The 13,761-nt window shown below is 37.4% G+C and overlaps 1 protein-coding gene across 12 annotated transcripts in view; it reads right to left on the reverse strand.

Moving 5' to 3' along the window:
* The window catches only part of PARD3 (par-3 family cell polarity regulator), a 446,220-nt gene that overhangs the window by 392,290 nt on the left and 40,169 nt on the right, over positions 1 to 13,761 (reverse strand). For all 12 annotated transcript variants that reach the window (XM_005518692.3, XM_088052266.1, XM_014248576.2 and 9 more), the window contains exon 2: positions 4,083 to 4,184. In XM_005518692.3, the coding sequence (XP_005518749.1) occupies positions 4,083 to 4,184 (102 nt within the window). The remainder of the gene's footprint in view (positions 1 to 4,082; positions 4,185 to 13,761) is intronic.

The following is a 13,761-nucleotide window of genomic DNA, read 5'->3' on the forward strand; positions in this document are numbered from 1 at the left end:
GAAATAAAGCCAGGCTGTAAATCTGAGTATATATACCAAACTACTATGGTTATTTTTGAGAACCAGTGCGGAATTATCAGGACAGTGATAAAGGAATTTATAAGATGCCAAGGCCTTTAACATTTACACGTTGTTAGTCTCAAACTAATATGGCAAAAAATAAGTATATTGGAGCAAATGAATTTACGAATAACTGACATTTGGTTCATACCTTCAAAGGTATGAAATGCTTGTTTCAAAGTAGCTCTATTTGCCCAGCTGATCATCACAACCAGTGGCTGTTAATGGCAGATCCCTGTTGTTCTCTTGGGAAGAAAAAAAACCTGATTTTTTCAGCAATATAGCTACACCAAAAACAGACATTTTAATCTCTAAAGCTTCCCACTGAGCAACAGCCTGAGCATTTGTATTCATAAGAAAATTACATATAATTGCAAAGAATTTTTTTTTCAAGTTGTTCAAAATACAAATTCCTATTTCAGTGAGAATTCAAATATGAGCAACTTATATTCATACACATACTTTGGGTTTGTTGGTTGCTTTTTTTTTTTAAATAAGATTACACCACAATTCCCTCAATATTTTTTTCATGGATAAAGAAGGGTCTATGAGATCTCAGAATAAGCACTTCCAAATTACACCCAAAGTGTGAGAATTACTAAAGTGTCTACGTGCCTCAGTCTAGCCGAAGAAAACACAGTTAAGGATGGTTGGGTTCTGGCTTTTTTCTGCAGTTGGATTTGCTTTTGCTGCTGAGAACGTCTGCCTACTAAAAACTGAACTGAGGTCATCAAGTATGCTATCATCAAGTTGGAAACTTATCAAGATGACATATGTTTTCTGAGAGTCTTCATACAGAGGGCTACTTTTGCAAGTTACAGAAATCCGAACAAAAGAGGCTATTAATCTTTCTTTAAAATACTGGTCTAATCACTAAACACACAAGAAACCTGTATTTTTTAAATAATAGAAGTAGGTTAGACTACTGACTAAATGCCAGCTGAAAATAAAATCTTATTTGTTGTAGCCAAATATTTTTCAAAAACAGTAACAAGTCAGCCCATTTGTATTCGTGTATACAGAGGTAAATGTAAAAAACACTGATATGTTTCCACTGAAAACTATCCATATTTCCACAGTAAAACCTGAAAAAATTACATTTCAATAACTTTTTAGAAGTTTTCTAAAAAAAAACAAAATTCAAATGACCATTACTTAAATTTTTGTTTATAAGGTTATTACCATTAACTGCATTAACCAAGCAACTTCATATGCACTGATATTGTGTGATATAAATGTCCACGTCTTCTGCTGGCTAAGTTAGAGTGTTTTATGCACTTTCTCAATGAACTATGATAAAGGGCTTCAGAAAAGCTGTTTCAGAAAGGAACAAAGGAACAAACATCTTAGCAAAATCAGTTTTTCCATGTAATTTGTTTCATGTTTTGCTCCTTTTATTTAAGGAGGAACAACACTGAGCATCACGAATTATTCCAAAAAGCAACTAACTACCCCTTACTCATCCATTCTGTTTTAGTAAGTGACAAAAGAATAACAAAATACAGGGACAGAAGCAGCTAAATGAAGCCACCCTACTATGCAGCATTCTAATATGAAGGATTCCATCAAAGATACTTCTCTCATTCCATTCAGAACAGCTGCTCTAAGGGTCTTTATATTTGTTATAGGACAGAACATTTTCTCCATGGAGACAGTGGAATAGGAGTAAATATATTCTTCACATCACTTAAGTGTTTCATTTTATCACAGCAGTTGACTACACAGAGCAGTAAATCCATCAAGATGACAAGTGGTCCTTAGCTGCTCTGCATTCTGTATTGTGCTGATATGACACTGCACAATTATAGCATAAAAGCACCACCAAAGACAAAAACTACATTTATTACTGATCCTTAAGTCTAAAGAACCATAATAAGAGAAAATTGATTTTCAAAAATACAGATGTTCAGGTAGTAAATAACACAAAGAACTTCTCTTCAAGAATATAAGGCAGTTCCTTGTGAAAATGAACACTAAAACATTAAGTGTTCAGTTTTCCAATATCCTAGACATTTTTGTCCCTATTTTAAAGAAGAGAGATATAGGCAAATGTTTAATTTTAAGCAAAGCTAATCCTACAGACCTCAGTAATCATTTAATTACATGTTTAGACACCATCTGTTTAAATGCTTTTTTACAAGCTATGCTTAAGTGTACAGCTACAAAATATCCCTAACTGGAAATCTATTCCAAACCTTGAATTAATGGGGCCTGTATTCGGTTCTAGCAACACAAAACCAGTCAACACACTTGCTATGGAGGCAAAGCTAACAACCCAAAACTAAAGGGAGCCAGGAAGGTCAGCCATGAAATGCACTACAGGAAACTAAAAAACAATGACTAATGACCAAAATACTTGAAAAGACACAAACATGAAGGTCAAGTGAGAATGACAAATTCAAGGATATAAACCAGTATAGCACAGTGCATGTTTATATTGCACCTTCCTAATCAATGCCACAGAGTCCTTTAAAAAAGGAAATTTAACTCATAAGTGCCATCAGTAGAGATGAGCTTGGCAAATGCAGAGATAAATACTACCAATTGCTAAGCATCTTGTCCATCTGTACACAAAAACAATATTATAATAATGACTTTGCTTGCTTCAATTGCAGTCAGAGTTTTTCAACTATTAGTCACGCACATAAAAACACCCACAGAGTTTCACTGTGGGGAATTACCCCACTTGAAGGAAGCAAGGCACGGTAACATCCAAAGAATAAGGTCTTGAAGTCACCAGAATTCAAACTTCTGAAGGGAAGAGCATGTGAGGAGCTAAGAACCGCATTATTCAAATAAGTCTGTGTATATATATATCTATATATTTATATATATATTTGTATTTATATTTAGTGACAATTTGCACCAGCCTCCCTGAGGCCTGAAAGCAAAATAATCATGCAGCTGAGCACTTTCAATATGAGATAACCAACTAGAGGTTTTAATTAGCTTTTTATGAAATCTTATCTGGGCACTATTTTTATGGAAGAAATTCCTGAAAACTCAGCACTGTTACTCTATACATCTTGAGTAATCCAAACATTTCAGACAGTGAGGAGTCTTCATGTCCCAAGACTCCTCACATAATTTTTCTTTATAAAGTCCTGGTTGAAATAACCATGTCAATTAAGTTTTGTCACAAGAAATAACGACAGGCAAAGTATCTATTTCTGAAAAATTAGCCTAAGAGTCATCATTTGGCCAGTTTTCAAGGAGCCTTGACAGCGCCTGTTCCAGCAGAGGCAGTTAAGGATACTCTCTGTGAAGGAGTGTGGTCCTGAAACATGTTTCCAGGCTGAAGTCTGTATCAGGCTCTGATGCTTTCAAGAGCTTCAGCAAACACCTGTGCCTTTCCAAAGAAAAGCGGCATATTTACATGACTTTACAGTTTGCCACAGTGTTTCTTACCTACAGGTATTTGAGCAAGTAATTCAAAGATACTTCTATCTATAACTTCAAACAAATAGCCAATAAACAAAAAGCCTCTTAGTTGACAGTAGTCTAAAGCTCTACTTAAAAAATAAAAGCACTCAAGGCCCAGCAGTGCATAATTATTGTCTAAAGTTCTGTGTAACTAGCAGTTCCTCCAAAAACGAGTTTTGAAAAAATAAACCCAACACTCAAACACCAAACTCAACACCCAAAAAAATAAACCCAAACTCAAGTTTAAAACCAGCATGATTTTTTGCACATATTCAAGTGGTAAAACAAAGCTACAACATCACCTTACAGATGCTTTTTTTTTTTTTGTGCATTAAAGTTCTACTGTTTGAGGCCTTTTTTTGTCTTTGCAGCCCCCTTTTCCTATTTGAACTGTTAAAGAACCAGAAAGGATGGAAAACCCATTATTCAATTTTAAAAAAACCCCAGGACAGCAGCCAATTTCTCACATCTGTCAGGCAAACTACATAAAAAATGTCTCTGTGTTGACTCCCACTTTGGGACACATGCAGGAAACACACACCACTGATGTGCTGATGTACAGTTTGTGCCATGCTACATTTGTAGCGATTTGTACTTACACGGTCTTTGTCATCAGCTACATCACAAAGAATGTCATCGAGATCCAAGATCCCACCATCCCCGTGCTCCAGCCGGTGAACTTGTATCCAGTAGTTTTGATCCTGCATAAACGAAGAAGAAAATGGTATCAGATTACTGCATGCCAACAGGAAAATCTTATTCCACCATATGGTGAGCATCGCAATCCTACAAATGCTTGACATCAAACATCTATTTAGGTCATATTTCTGTAAATAAATGTAAATTGAGATGCAAAGCCCAAGTTGTCGTTTTTTTTAAATTGCCTCAGACTAGATATGTAGTTTTCCCTCTTCTATCAGACCTGCACAAGTTACAATCCCATCCCTGACAGATAGGATTCTGACACATTACCAATACTACTGCACATTATATTCCCAATATTCCTTCCATAAAATGAACATACATTATCCTCAAAATAAAGCATGTAAGACAGTGGTCAACAGGCACAAAAGGTTACATGCAGCTGTAAAAGGTGTGAGGTTTTCACAGAACAGATATAAAAGGCACAAACCTATACTTAAACACCATCAAATTTCTTTCTACCTGTCCTTCACTAGAGTTGGTAAATGAAGTATCTTAAACTTATACTAAGAACACTTTCCACATTTAAAATAAAAAATTATATATACACACAGATACATACATGCACACATATATGCATACAAATGTGTGGGTGTGGCTTTGTGTCGATACATGTCTCTAGCAATAACTGGGAAGACTGGCTGTATAGTCTTTATTATTACTTTTGATAGCAAAGGAAGCCACAGAGAATAAGTTGTGTCCACAGTGTCTCCAGCATATGCCCCAAGTGCTGGTTAGTACTCAACATGCTAGTCTTAAAGGATTTGTCTCCTAATGGGGGAAAGTTGCCTGTAAACACACAGCCTGATCATGCTACATAATCCTGCTTCTCAAATACACCCCCCAACACCCCAGGCTGTTGTTCAATGCCCCACAGGAAAAGAGCTTCCTTGCTTTTCACTGAGAAGGCATGGCTCCACGAAGTTTCTGCTGGGAGGACCCAAACCTGCATCAACTTGCAGAGTTCCTGACTTCCTAAAAATAGCAATTAGCATAAGCCTTTTCAGGTATGGTGTCTAGAAGTGACAAAACAAACAAACAAAAATAATAAAAACATCACACCAAAGCCAAACCTGAACTAAACAAAAACCCACCCACACTAAAAATAGAACTCATAAATAAATAAATAACCTCCACCCTAAAAGGCTTGAAAATATTTTGATTTCTTAAAGATGGAGCAGGACAAGAAATGGAACTACCAGAATTCATCTAAATCCATATATACATTTAAATCCTGACAGAACATGCTACATGAAAAAACATCAAGAGATACTCATCTTGGTTTTAATATCCTAAAACTCTATTATTTGCACATTATATATATATGCATAGGTCAAATATTTTGGAGACATTTGATAACTATGAAACTTAATTGTTTGTATAAGTACATCCTCCTTAAATAGTGCTGGAAGTCATCATCATCAGATTCCAGAATTACATTTTACAGTCATTAGGTTAGTCATTTCAAAAATTAAATTACACACTTTTTTCTCTGATTTCTCTAAGTATTAAATAACATTACCTTCCATTTCTTCTAAGCAAGCACTTATTATACAATTAACTGGATTTCTAGTATGTGGGTTTTCCCTAAATAGACTTATTGCTGTAGCATATTACAAGAGATAGCATACATTTTTTAACAGTAAAGATTAAGGAATAATTAAAAATGGTATTACATTATTTACACTGTCATGCATACAGAGCAGCCTACATAGCTAGCTAACACACAAACCTGCTCTGTAAAAAAGGTACATAATGCAAATACTTGGATAAACTTTTAAGTCTGAATACTCAAATAAATAACACAGGGCTGGACAAAGTCACCTGTGTACACCAGGAATCTTTCAACATTTCTTAACAAACATGTTCAAAGGGAAGTCTGCTCAAGAGATGCCTTTGTAAATTCTGCTCTCAAATTAAAAGGAAAAAGATCTTTCCTCATCCTCCAGCCCATTAAAAAAAGTCTCCTCTGCCTCTCGTATCTACACCAAAGACTGAAACACATTTGCAAAGACCAAGGCATAGAATAGACAATCAAACAGACAAGCTGTGAAGCACCTTGCACTCATAAAGGACTTGACTCAGGTTTCCTCTGCTGCGATTCTCAATCTCAAAGCTAAGCTAGAATCGAACCATAAAGCCAGCTTTCACTGCAAAATCGCAGATGGAAAATGGAAAACCTAGTTTGGTCTTTAACACAGCCTGATCCCTCACACATCACCCAATTCACCATTTTGTTTCCTACAAATGCTTCTTCTTAATGAAGAATGGAAACATTGAAAACAAGTAACTGCAATACTGGCTCAGTGACAGGACTACATCCGTCAAAACAAACAGCAGCCAAGCTAAAACTACAATTTCAATATCTATGTATCCTTGTTTTTTGCTTCCTACCACAACTATTTCCTCCCTCCAAGGCAAATGTAAAAAAATATTCAAAATTATAGAATCAATAGGAGAAACAGCCATTTCTAAATCACTATGGTGCTATTTCAGCATGAACAATCTACTTAAAAATAGCTTTGATATATAAGCTGCATGACTTCTGCTAATTACTTCCTTTAAAAGTTTCTCAGTATTGCATAAGAAGTTTTAGATAGACTTCATTTTTACTGCATCACCTATTACTACTGCCATAGCCTGAACTGTTCTGGTCGCTTTTCCTGTCAGACAAGGTCCTGATACAAAACAATACGTGAGCAAGACCAGACAAGAAATATACAAAACTAGTTTGGCAAGAATTTACTCTGGCGGGATTTGGTAAGTAAATATGAAATAACAATGCAACTTTTCATTAAAGCTCTCTCCAAACATCAGAACAGTCTTCTCTTGAGGCCCTTCTACTCTATTAAAGGTTTTGCATAAATCAAGGATTTGGTGGGGAAGGACTGGAAGGGAAGAGAGGTCTAGGAGGGAATGGAGTACTCACATTGTACAGAGATTAGTTACAGCATACTGGGTGGGGGAAATAGAAACAAAAAAAAAAGAAAACAACATTGAAACTAGTGATTATACCAAGTTATGAAAATCCACAGCTATTTATGGTTCTAAGTTTTAGCAATTATTTCTACATATTATTCAACCAAACAACATGAAAAAACAGAACTGCTTAAATGTTCACATTTAAATTCCTATTCTGTGATGTAAAATTAACACAACATTGTATTAGAGTCAGCTCATATGCACTGTCTGCTAAATACGAAAGAGACTGAACCAGACTTGACACAGATTGGAATTTAAGTACTCCTACGTGGATGTTACAAGTGCATCTGTATTCGTGGCTTGGTCAAGTTGCATTTTTTAATCTCAGCCAGTAAACAGATACACACAATTCCCTACACAATAGCAGTAATACAGTGCTCAAACATTTTCTGAAGGAGTCAAATACACTGTTTTGGCTTAGACCAGTTCCTGAAGTGGAAATTAGCTAGTTCCAGAGTTTACTGCAGAGTTTAACTTCATCTGTGGGGCAAAGTGGTCCAGTCACTCCTTCAGGACATCTGAACACCTTTGGGATTACCCTCTCTGGGTGGCAGTGCAGGGCTCTCAAGTGATATGTCAAAAACGAGGGACTGCCACCAATACTTACCCACAGCAATCTGCTCAGGGCATGTGCAACAGGGCGCTTAGACAAGCTAAAAGGAAATATCTTCTAGTAATTAAAAAGAAAAAAATGCAAAGTATAACAAGTCTACAAAATTCAAGTTTCTGTAAAAAAAAAAAAAAAAGGAAAAAAATGAAACAAAATTTTTAAACTCTCCCACAAGTTTTTCAAGAAACCTGCTTCAGAGTTACAGTTTAGTCAGACATGATGCTGTTGTTTCAAAATCTGAGTCTGTATAATAGAATCAGATTTTCATATTTTGTCAATAAAACAAAGCCACATTTATATTCTTTCACTGCTGTGATTGTGTAAAAGGGTACTGCACTCTCCAAATCTGCAATGCATTTAGACAGAAAAACAAGCGGTGATAGAGAATTCACTAGCTTCGCTGCTCCACCAATGTGTAAGTTAGGAAAGTACAATTATTTTTAAAAAGGTGCATAGATGCCTTTGTCACTAGTTCATGTAGAAGAACCAGCAAGTTCACTTCATTGAATGCGAGGACAGAAGTAACGCTAAACCTGATTTATAGTATCTTCATTTAAATATTGCATCACTCAGCTCAAGTCTAAGCAAGTCAGATCTCCCGTTTCCTGTCTACACCCATTTAACTATTCAACTTGATGATAATTATAAAGGTACTCATAATTTAAGATCATGAACACCACATTTTCTAATCCTCAGCAATGGAAGATAAATATTTGCTAAGTGAACACCAGCACTGAGACTGGAAGCAAGGGCACATTACAAGGGCAGTAGAATGTAACCATTCAGATTCTGTTTATTACATAAAATTACTTCTAAAAAGCACAAAGGAAAAACTGAGAAAATCATTTGTTTAAGTAGTATCATTCAGTGTTCTGAAACTAACAATTTCATGTTCCCACATAATGGAAACAAGGACCATATATGGAAAACAATATCTAGAAATTAGAATGGAAACAGCAATGTGTTCTTATAAATGGCATAGGAAGATTTTTTATTCCTTTACATCTAAGTATGTGTCTTCGTTTTCACAAATGTACCTTTTCCAAAAATATATTGAAATATTTAACATTAAAAGTAACAGTAAACAAGATTACTCTTTTAATAATATAATAAAATACTTTGTGCCTATCTTACAAGAAGACAGTACCACAAACCTCTGAGAAGTCGCAATCTATTTAACAGAAAGCAGAAAATCAGGCTCCTAAAAGCCTGATGAACAATGCTTAGTGTTTACTAATTGTGCCCACTACTGAGATTTAATCTCACCTGTCACCAGCAGGATGTCCTGAAGCATCAGAAAATGACATTAATCTGCCTGGCTACAATTACATACTCGGAGCTGGGGTGGCAGAAGAGTGTGCGTGTAATTTCTTGTGAGCTGTTTGAAGCCCTTGCAGAGAACACTGCTGGGGGAGGACAACAAGCTCACCCCAAGAGAACCTTGTGCTTAACTTTGCCTACATTTCCCAACTGTGTTTCCCTTCAGCTGGTGCAGACCAGCTGCCACTACAATTTGTTGCACATCTGGAAATCAAGTAAATCATGCATCTTTCCCCTCACACTCCTATATTTTCTAATCTGTTCTTGCCCAGATAGGAAGTTTATTTTTTACCACACAACACTCTTGGGAAATGGATTGGCTTTGCCAAGCTGAGCTCCCAGAGGCTCTCTGTGTCTATCAAGACTTTGTTTCTAGAACTGAAATTATACATTTATATATAATTTATAGCTTTTTGCTTTAACACAGATCCTTATACGATTTTTAAAAACCACTATCAGCTGGACTGTTGTGCACAGGTATTTCAGTGTAACTCTCAAAGGAAAACAGACTCGCCACCAGGACAAAGGACAGAGCAGAAGCATATCAAAGTATGTCATTATGGAAATAAAGAGAAAGTGATTATATATTATTAGTTTCTGCTTAAAACCATCTGGATTTCAAGACTACAAGGCCATGTGTGTGGCTATCTTCACTGGATTGACTATTTTGAGAACAGATAAAGCCTTTGTAGCAAGAATACACACGGATAAAAACCAACTAAATCACCAGGCTGGGGTGTGTACTGGACTTGTCTGTTCAGCAGCATATGGCACTTGGGCGTGTTAACAGTCTGAAAGGAAACTATGGTTAATAAAAAACTAATACGCCTGAAAATTTGCCAGTAAATTCATTCATTTCCCTGTCTAGCTCTGTGCTGCAGGCAGGAACCATCCAAACAAGCACTCGGGTGCCAAAAGACAGCCATGAGCGCTTGCAACGTCAGCTGGCTTCCAGTTACGTTCCACAGGCTGAGAAGCCAGCAAGAAAAGTCCCCGGGTTTAAATTGCATCCCCATCCCATCATCTGTCTCCTCGAATTTCAAGCACGAAGATCTGCTGTATAACACACAGGAGCAGCAATGGGAGAATCAGCTTCAAAGCCAACTGTGCTCTCTAAAGTACTCTGATGCTGCAGCACGGACAGCTGGCAATACTGGCACACTATAAGTACCTTCACTGTCTCGGCGAGGGCACAAGCCACAAAAATACTTAACATTAATGAAAGCAGCCCAGTAAGGCTCAGAAAGCAGCTGATACCTGTAGCAATTCTTAAGTTACCAGGTGATGAGCTGAAGGGAGTTATCTTTTCCATTTCTGACCTCGCTATACCTGCAATCACGCATCTAACACGAATTTTAGAGCACATTCATATACACTTGCCCCATGTCCCATGAAGTCAAGAAAAGAAAGGACTACAGATGACAACAGAAAATAGCTGAATGCTGTACAGTAGAAAATCAGCCTTATCCCTTTCATCTTTTTGATCCTTAACCTGTAAAATTGCTCTTTGTTTTGAAGAAGAACCACACTAAAGTTAATTTCTTGCTATTCTGTACTACTGAGAAAGAGGAATACACATTCAGGAAGGTTACACATCATGCTGTAAAGAGACACTTTGGCCTAGGATTAAACTTTTTTCAAACATACATTATACAAAACTTCTTCAACCAAGGGATGAACACTGATCTGATATGAACCAGTTATAGAAAAGAGAGAAACACACAAGCCTGATCACTAAAGCATCTTGCTCCACTTTTGTACTCAGCAATGCTTTCCCAGCCTTGCTGAAAGGGCTTTAGCTTACCAGAAATCCATCCAAGACAAAATCTGAACATATGGCAAATATCACTCTTCCTGACACAGTGAAATGTTAGAAAGGGTGTTTATGAAGCAAAGAAAAAGTAATATTAGGCTTTTCACACATCCTGTATTCAGTTTCAACAAAGATTTACTTAAAAGTTAATCACATTACACTATCAATGTCAGTCCTCAGTAGAGAAGTCTGATAGCCAAAAAAATGAACCAAATAGTCATACACTTCAGCAATTAAATGCCTCCAAAAAGCCGCTAATTGAGCTAATATGGTCAGCTGGAACGCTACTACATACTGAGTTGTGCTACATTACTCATTATCTACTGCATTATTTTGGAGTACAAAAAAACAGCATCAAGGAACTACTTAATTTTGCTTGAAGTGGCAAAAGGTCGCTATTAAAAATGGTAAATTTGGCTGCTAGCCACTTTACAGTTTACATAAACTTTTGAATATATATATATGAAATCCTTGCTTTTCTGAAAAGAAATTCTAATTTCCTAATCTGTAAGGAAAGTAGTCCGAGATCTACTGTAGCAGTGAACTTCCTGTCTTCCTACCCTCCAAGGATATGCAAGTTCTTTCTATTAATGCATTACCCCATGCATCATGAAAGCCTGGAATTTTTATTTAACTCATCCACTTTACCTAGAAGAAATCTATACCAATCCATGAGAAATCATATCACTAATTGCTTTAAATCAACCTTTCTATGTACTGCATAATTTCATTACCTATTAAATAGAACAGAATCTCTATATGCCTCAATAACTTAATGTCAAGGAATAATTCACATTGGAAGGAACCTCAGGATAATCCAGAATTGGACAGGGACCATGCTGAGCAGAGAGGGATGATCCCTTCCTTTGTCTCCTGGATATGCCCTGCTGACACTTCCTGCTGCCAGTGTGCAGGGCTGGCTCCTGGCCACTCACTGTCCCCAGCCCCAGCCTGTGGCACTGCATGGGATCCTTCTCTAGTGCAGGACTAGACATAGGATCATAGAATTGCTTAGGTTGGAAAAAACCTCTGAGATCATCAGGTCCAACTGTTAACCCAGTACTGCCAAGCTGACCACAAAACCACGTCCCTAAGTGATCCAACTATACATCTTTTAAGTACCTCCAGGGATGGTGACTCAATCACTCCTCTGGGCAGCCTCTTTTCACGCTTGATAAATCTCCTATGAAGAAACCTTTCCTAAGATCCAACTTAAAGTTCTCCTGGTGCAATTTGAGGACTTTTCTTCTCATCCCATTGCTTGTACCTGGGAGAAAAGACAAGCACCCACTTTGCTACAACCTCCTTTAGGCAGTTGTAGAGAGCTAAGGGCTCTCCTTTTCCACAGGCTAAACAATCCCAGCTCCTCCTTAGCCTTGTGCTCCAGACCCTCCACCAGCTCTGTTCCCTTTCTCTGGGCATGCTCCAGCACCTCAGGGTCTTTCTTGCAGTGAGGGGCCCGAAGCAGGACACAGGACTCAAGGTGTGGCCTCACCAGTGCCCAGTACAGGGGGCAATCACTGCCCTGCTCCTGCTGGCCACACTTGCTGGTACAGGCCAGCATGCCAATGGCCTTGCTGCCAGCTGGGCACACACTGGCTCATGGTCAGCCTGGCTGCTGATCAACACTCCCAGGTCCTAGGGTTCTGGCCACATTTCACATGTCTCCTGGAAGCCTATTCCAAAACTACTACACTGGAAATATTGCTCGCTGTCAAAACTCATGACACGACATTTCTCCACAGCAGACAGCCCTCTAACCACTAGGAGGTGCCACCACCAAAGGGCAGGTCCAGGTCAGCACCTGCACTCTGATACCAGCACCAAGTCAGGCACCCACAAAAGAGGAAAAGTTGCTCTGTGCTGCCACTAGAATGCACATGGCAACCAAATTTGAGAATCATTAAATGAAGAATAAAGCTTTACATTTGGCCATGAAAGACTAACACACTTTTCACCACAACTACTGATAGTTTATGCTGTGAGCAACTATGTTCTGTTTGCTAAGGGGAAGAAGATAAATATGACACTGCATCTCTGAACTCCATTATGTCCATGCTGTGATCACCAACTAACACTGTCCTGCCCAAACTGCAAAATAAAGCTTTTACATGGGATTTATTTCAATTCCATGTAAAGAAAATCCAAGACATCAATTGAAACACTGCCACAAACTCCAACTGTGGTAAATCCACAAGTAAGGAAAGGTAAATGTGCCCTTTTCAGATTATTTTTTCTGTAACACAGAATTTATTACATAATCTGCATGTAAATACAACAAACAATGCAACAAAATTTTCTTGATTAAATTTTTAATTATTAGTATTAACTCTAGATGACAGGTACGAATTACAGTAATGAAACCCATAGCTCATGAATATGCAGTGAAATGTACTGATTATACAAGTGCACAATCTTGTATGTGGGGATTTAGAATCTGGGCAACAATACTGAAGAAATGCAGAACATTTTAGGATTGCAGCTTGACAAATGAACCATAAGTGAATCTGATGAAAGAAGTGCTTTCTGTTTCTTCTAAGAGTTCATCTACCTCCACCCATCATTGCAGCATTACTTGGATTTAAGTAGTTCATTGTTTTTTTCAGCCACCACAACAGCTCTGCAAATACACTACTAGATTTAGACCAGAATGATGGGTTTTACTGGAATAACCAACCACATATATATATCTGTACATACAGATTTATTACTAGTGATAGATGCTGATTAAACAAAACAAAAAAAAGTGATTCTGGTAAAATGTTTCAAGAGAAAATTTAAGAGGGTAGAATTGTCTATCCAAGTGACATCCATCTTAAGAGCAAGAGCCTAATTTATTTCAGCAATGTGC

The sequence above is a fragment of the Pseudopodoces humilis genome, chromosome 1, assembly GCF_049639895.1.
Source record: "Pseudopodoces humilis isolate 2021_Gansu_Grassland_sample_001 chromosome 1, ASM4963989v1, whole genome shotgun sequence".
In the NCBI taxonomy this organism is placed as follows: Eukaryota; Metazoa; Chordata; class Aves; order Passeriformes; family Paridae; genus Pseudopodoces; species Pseudopodoces humilis.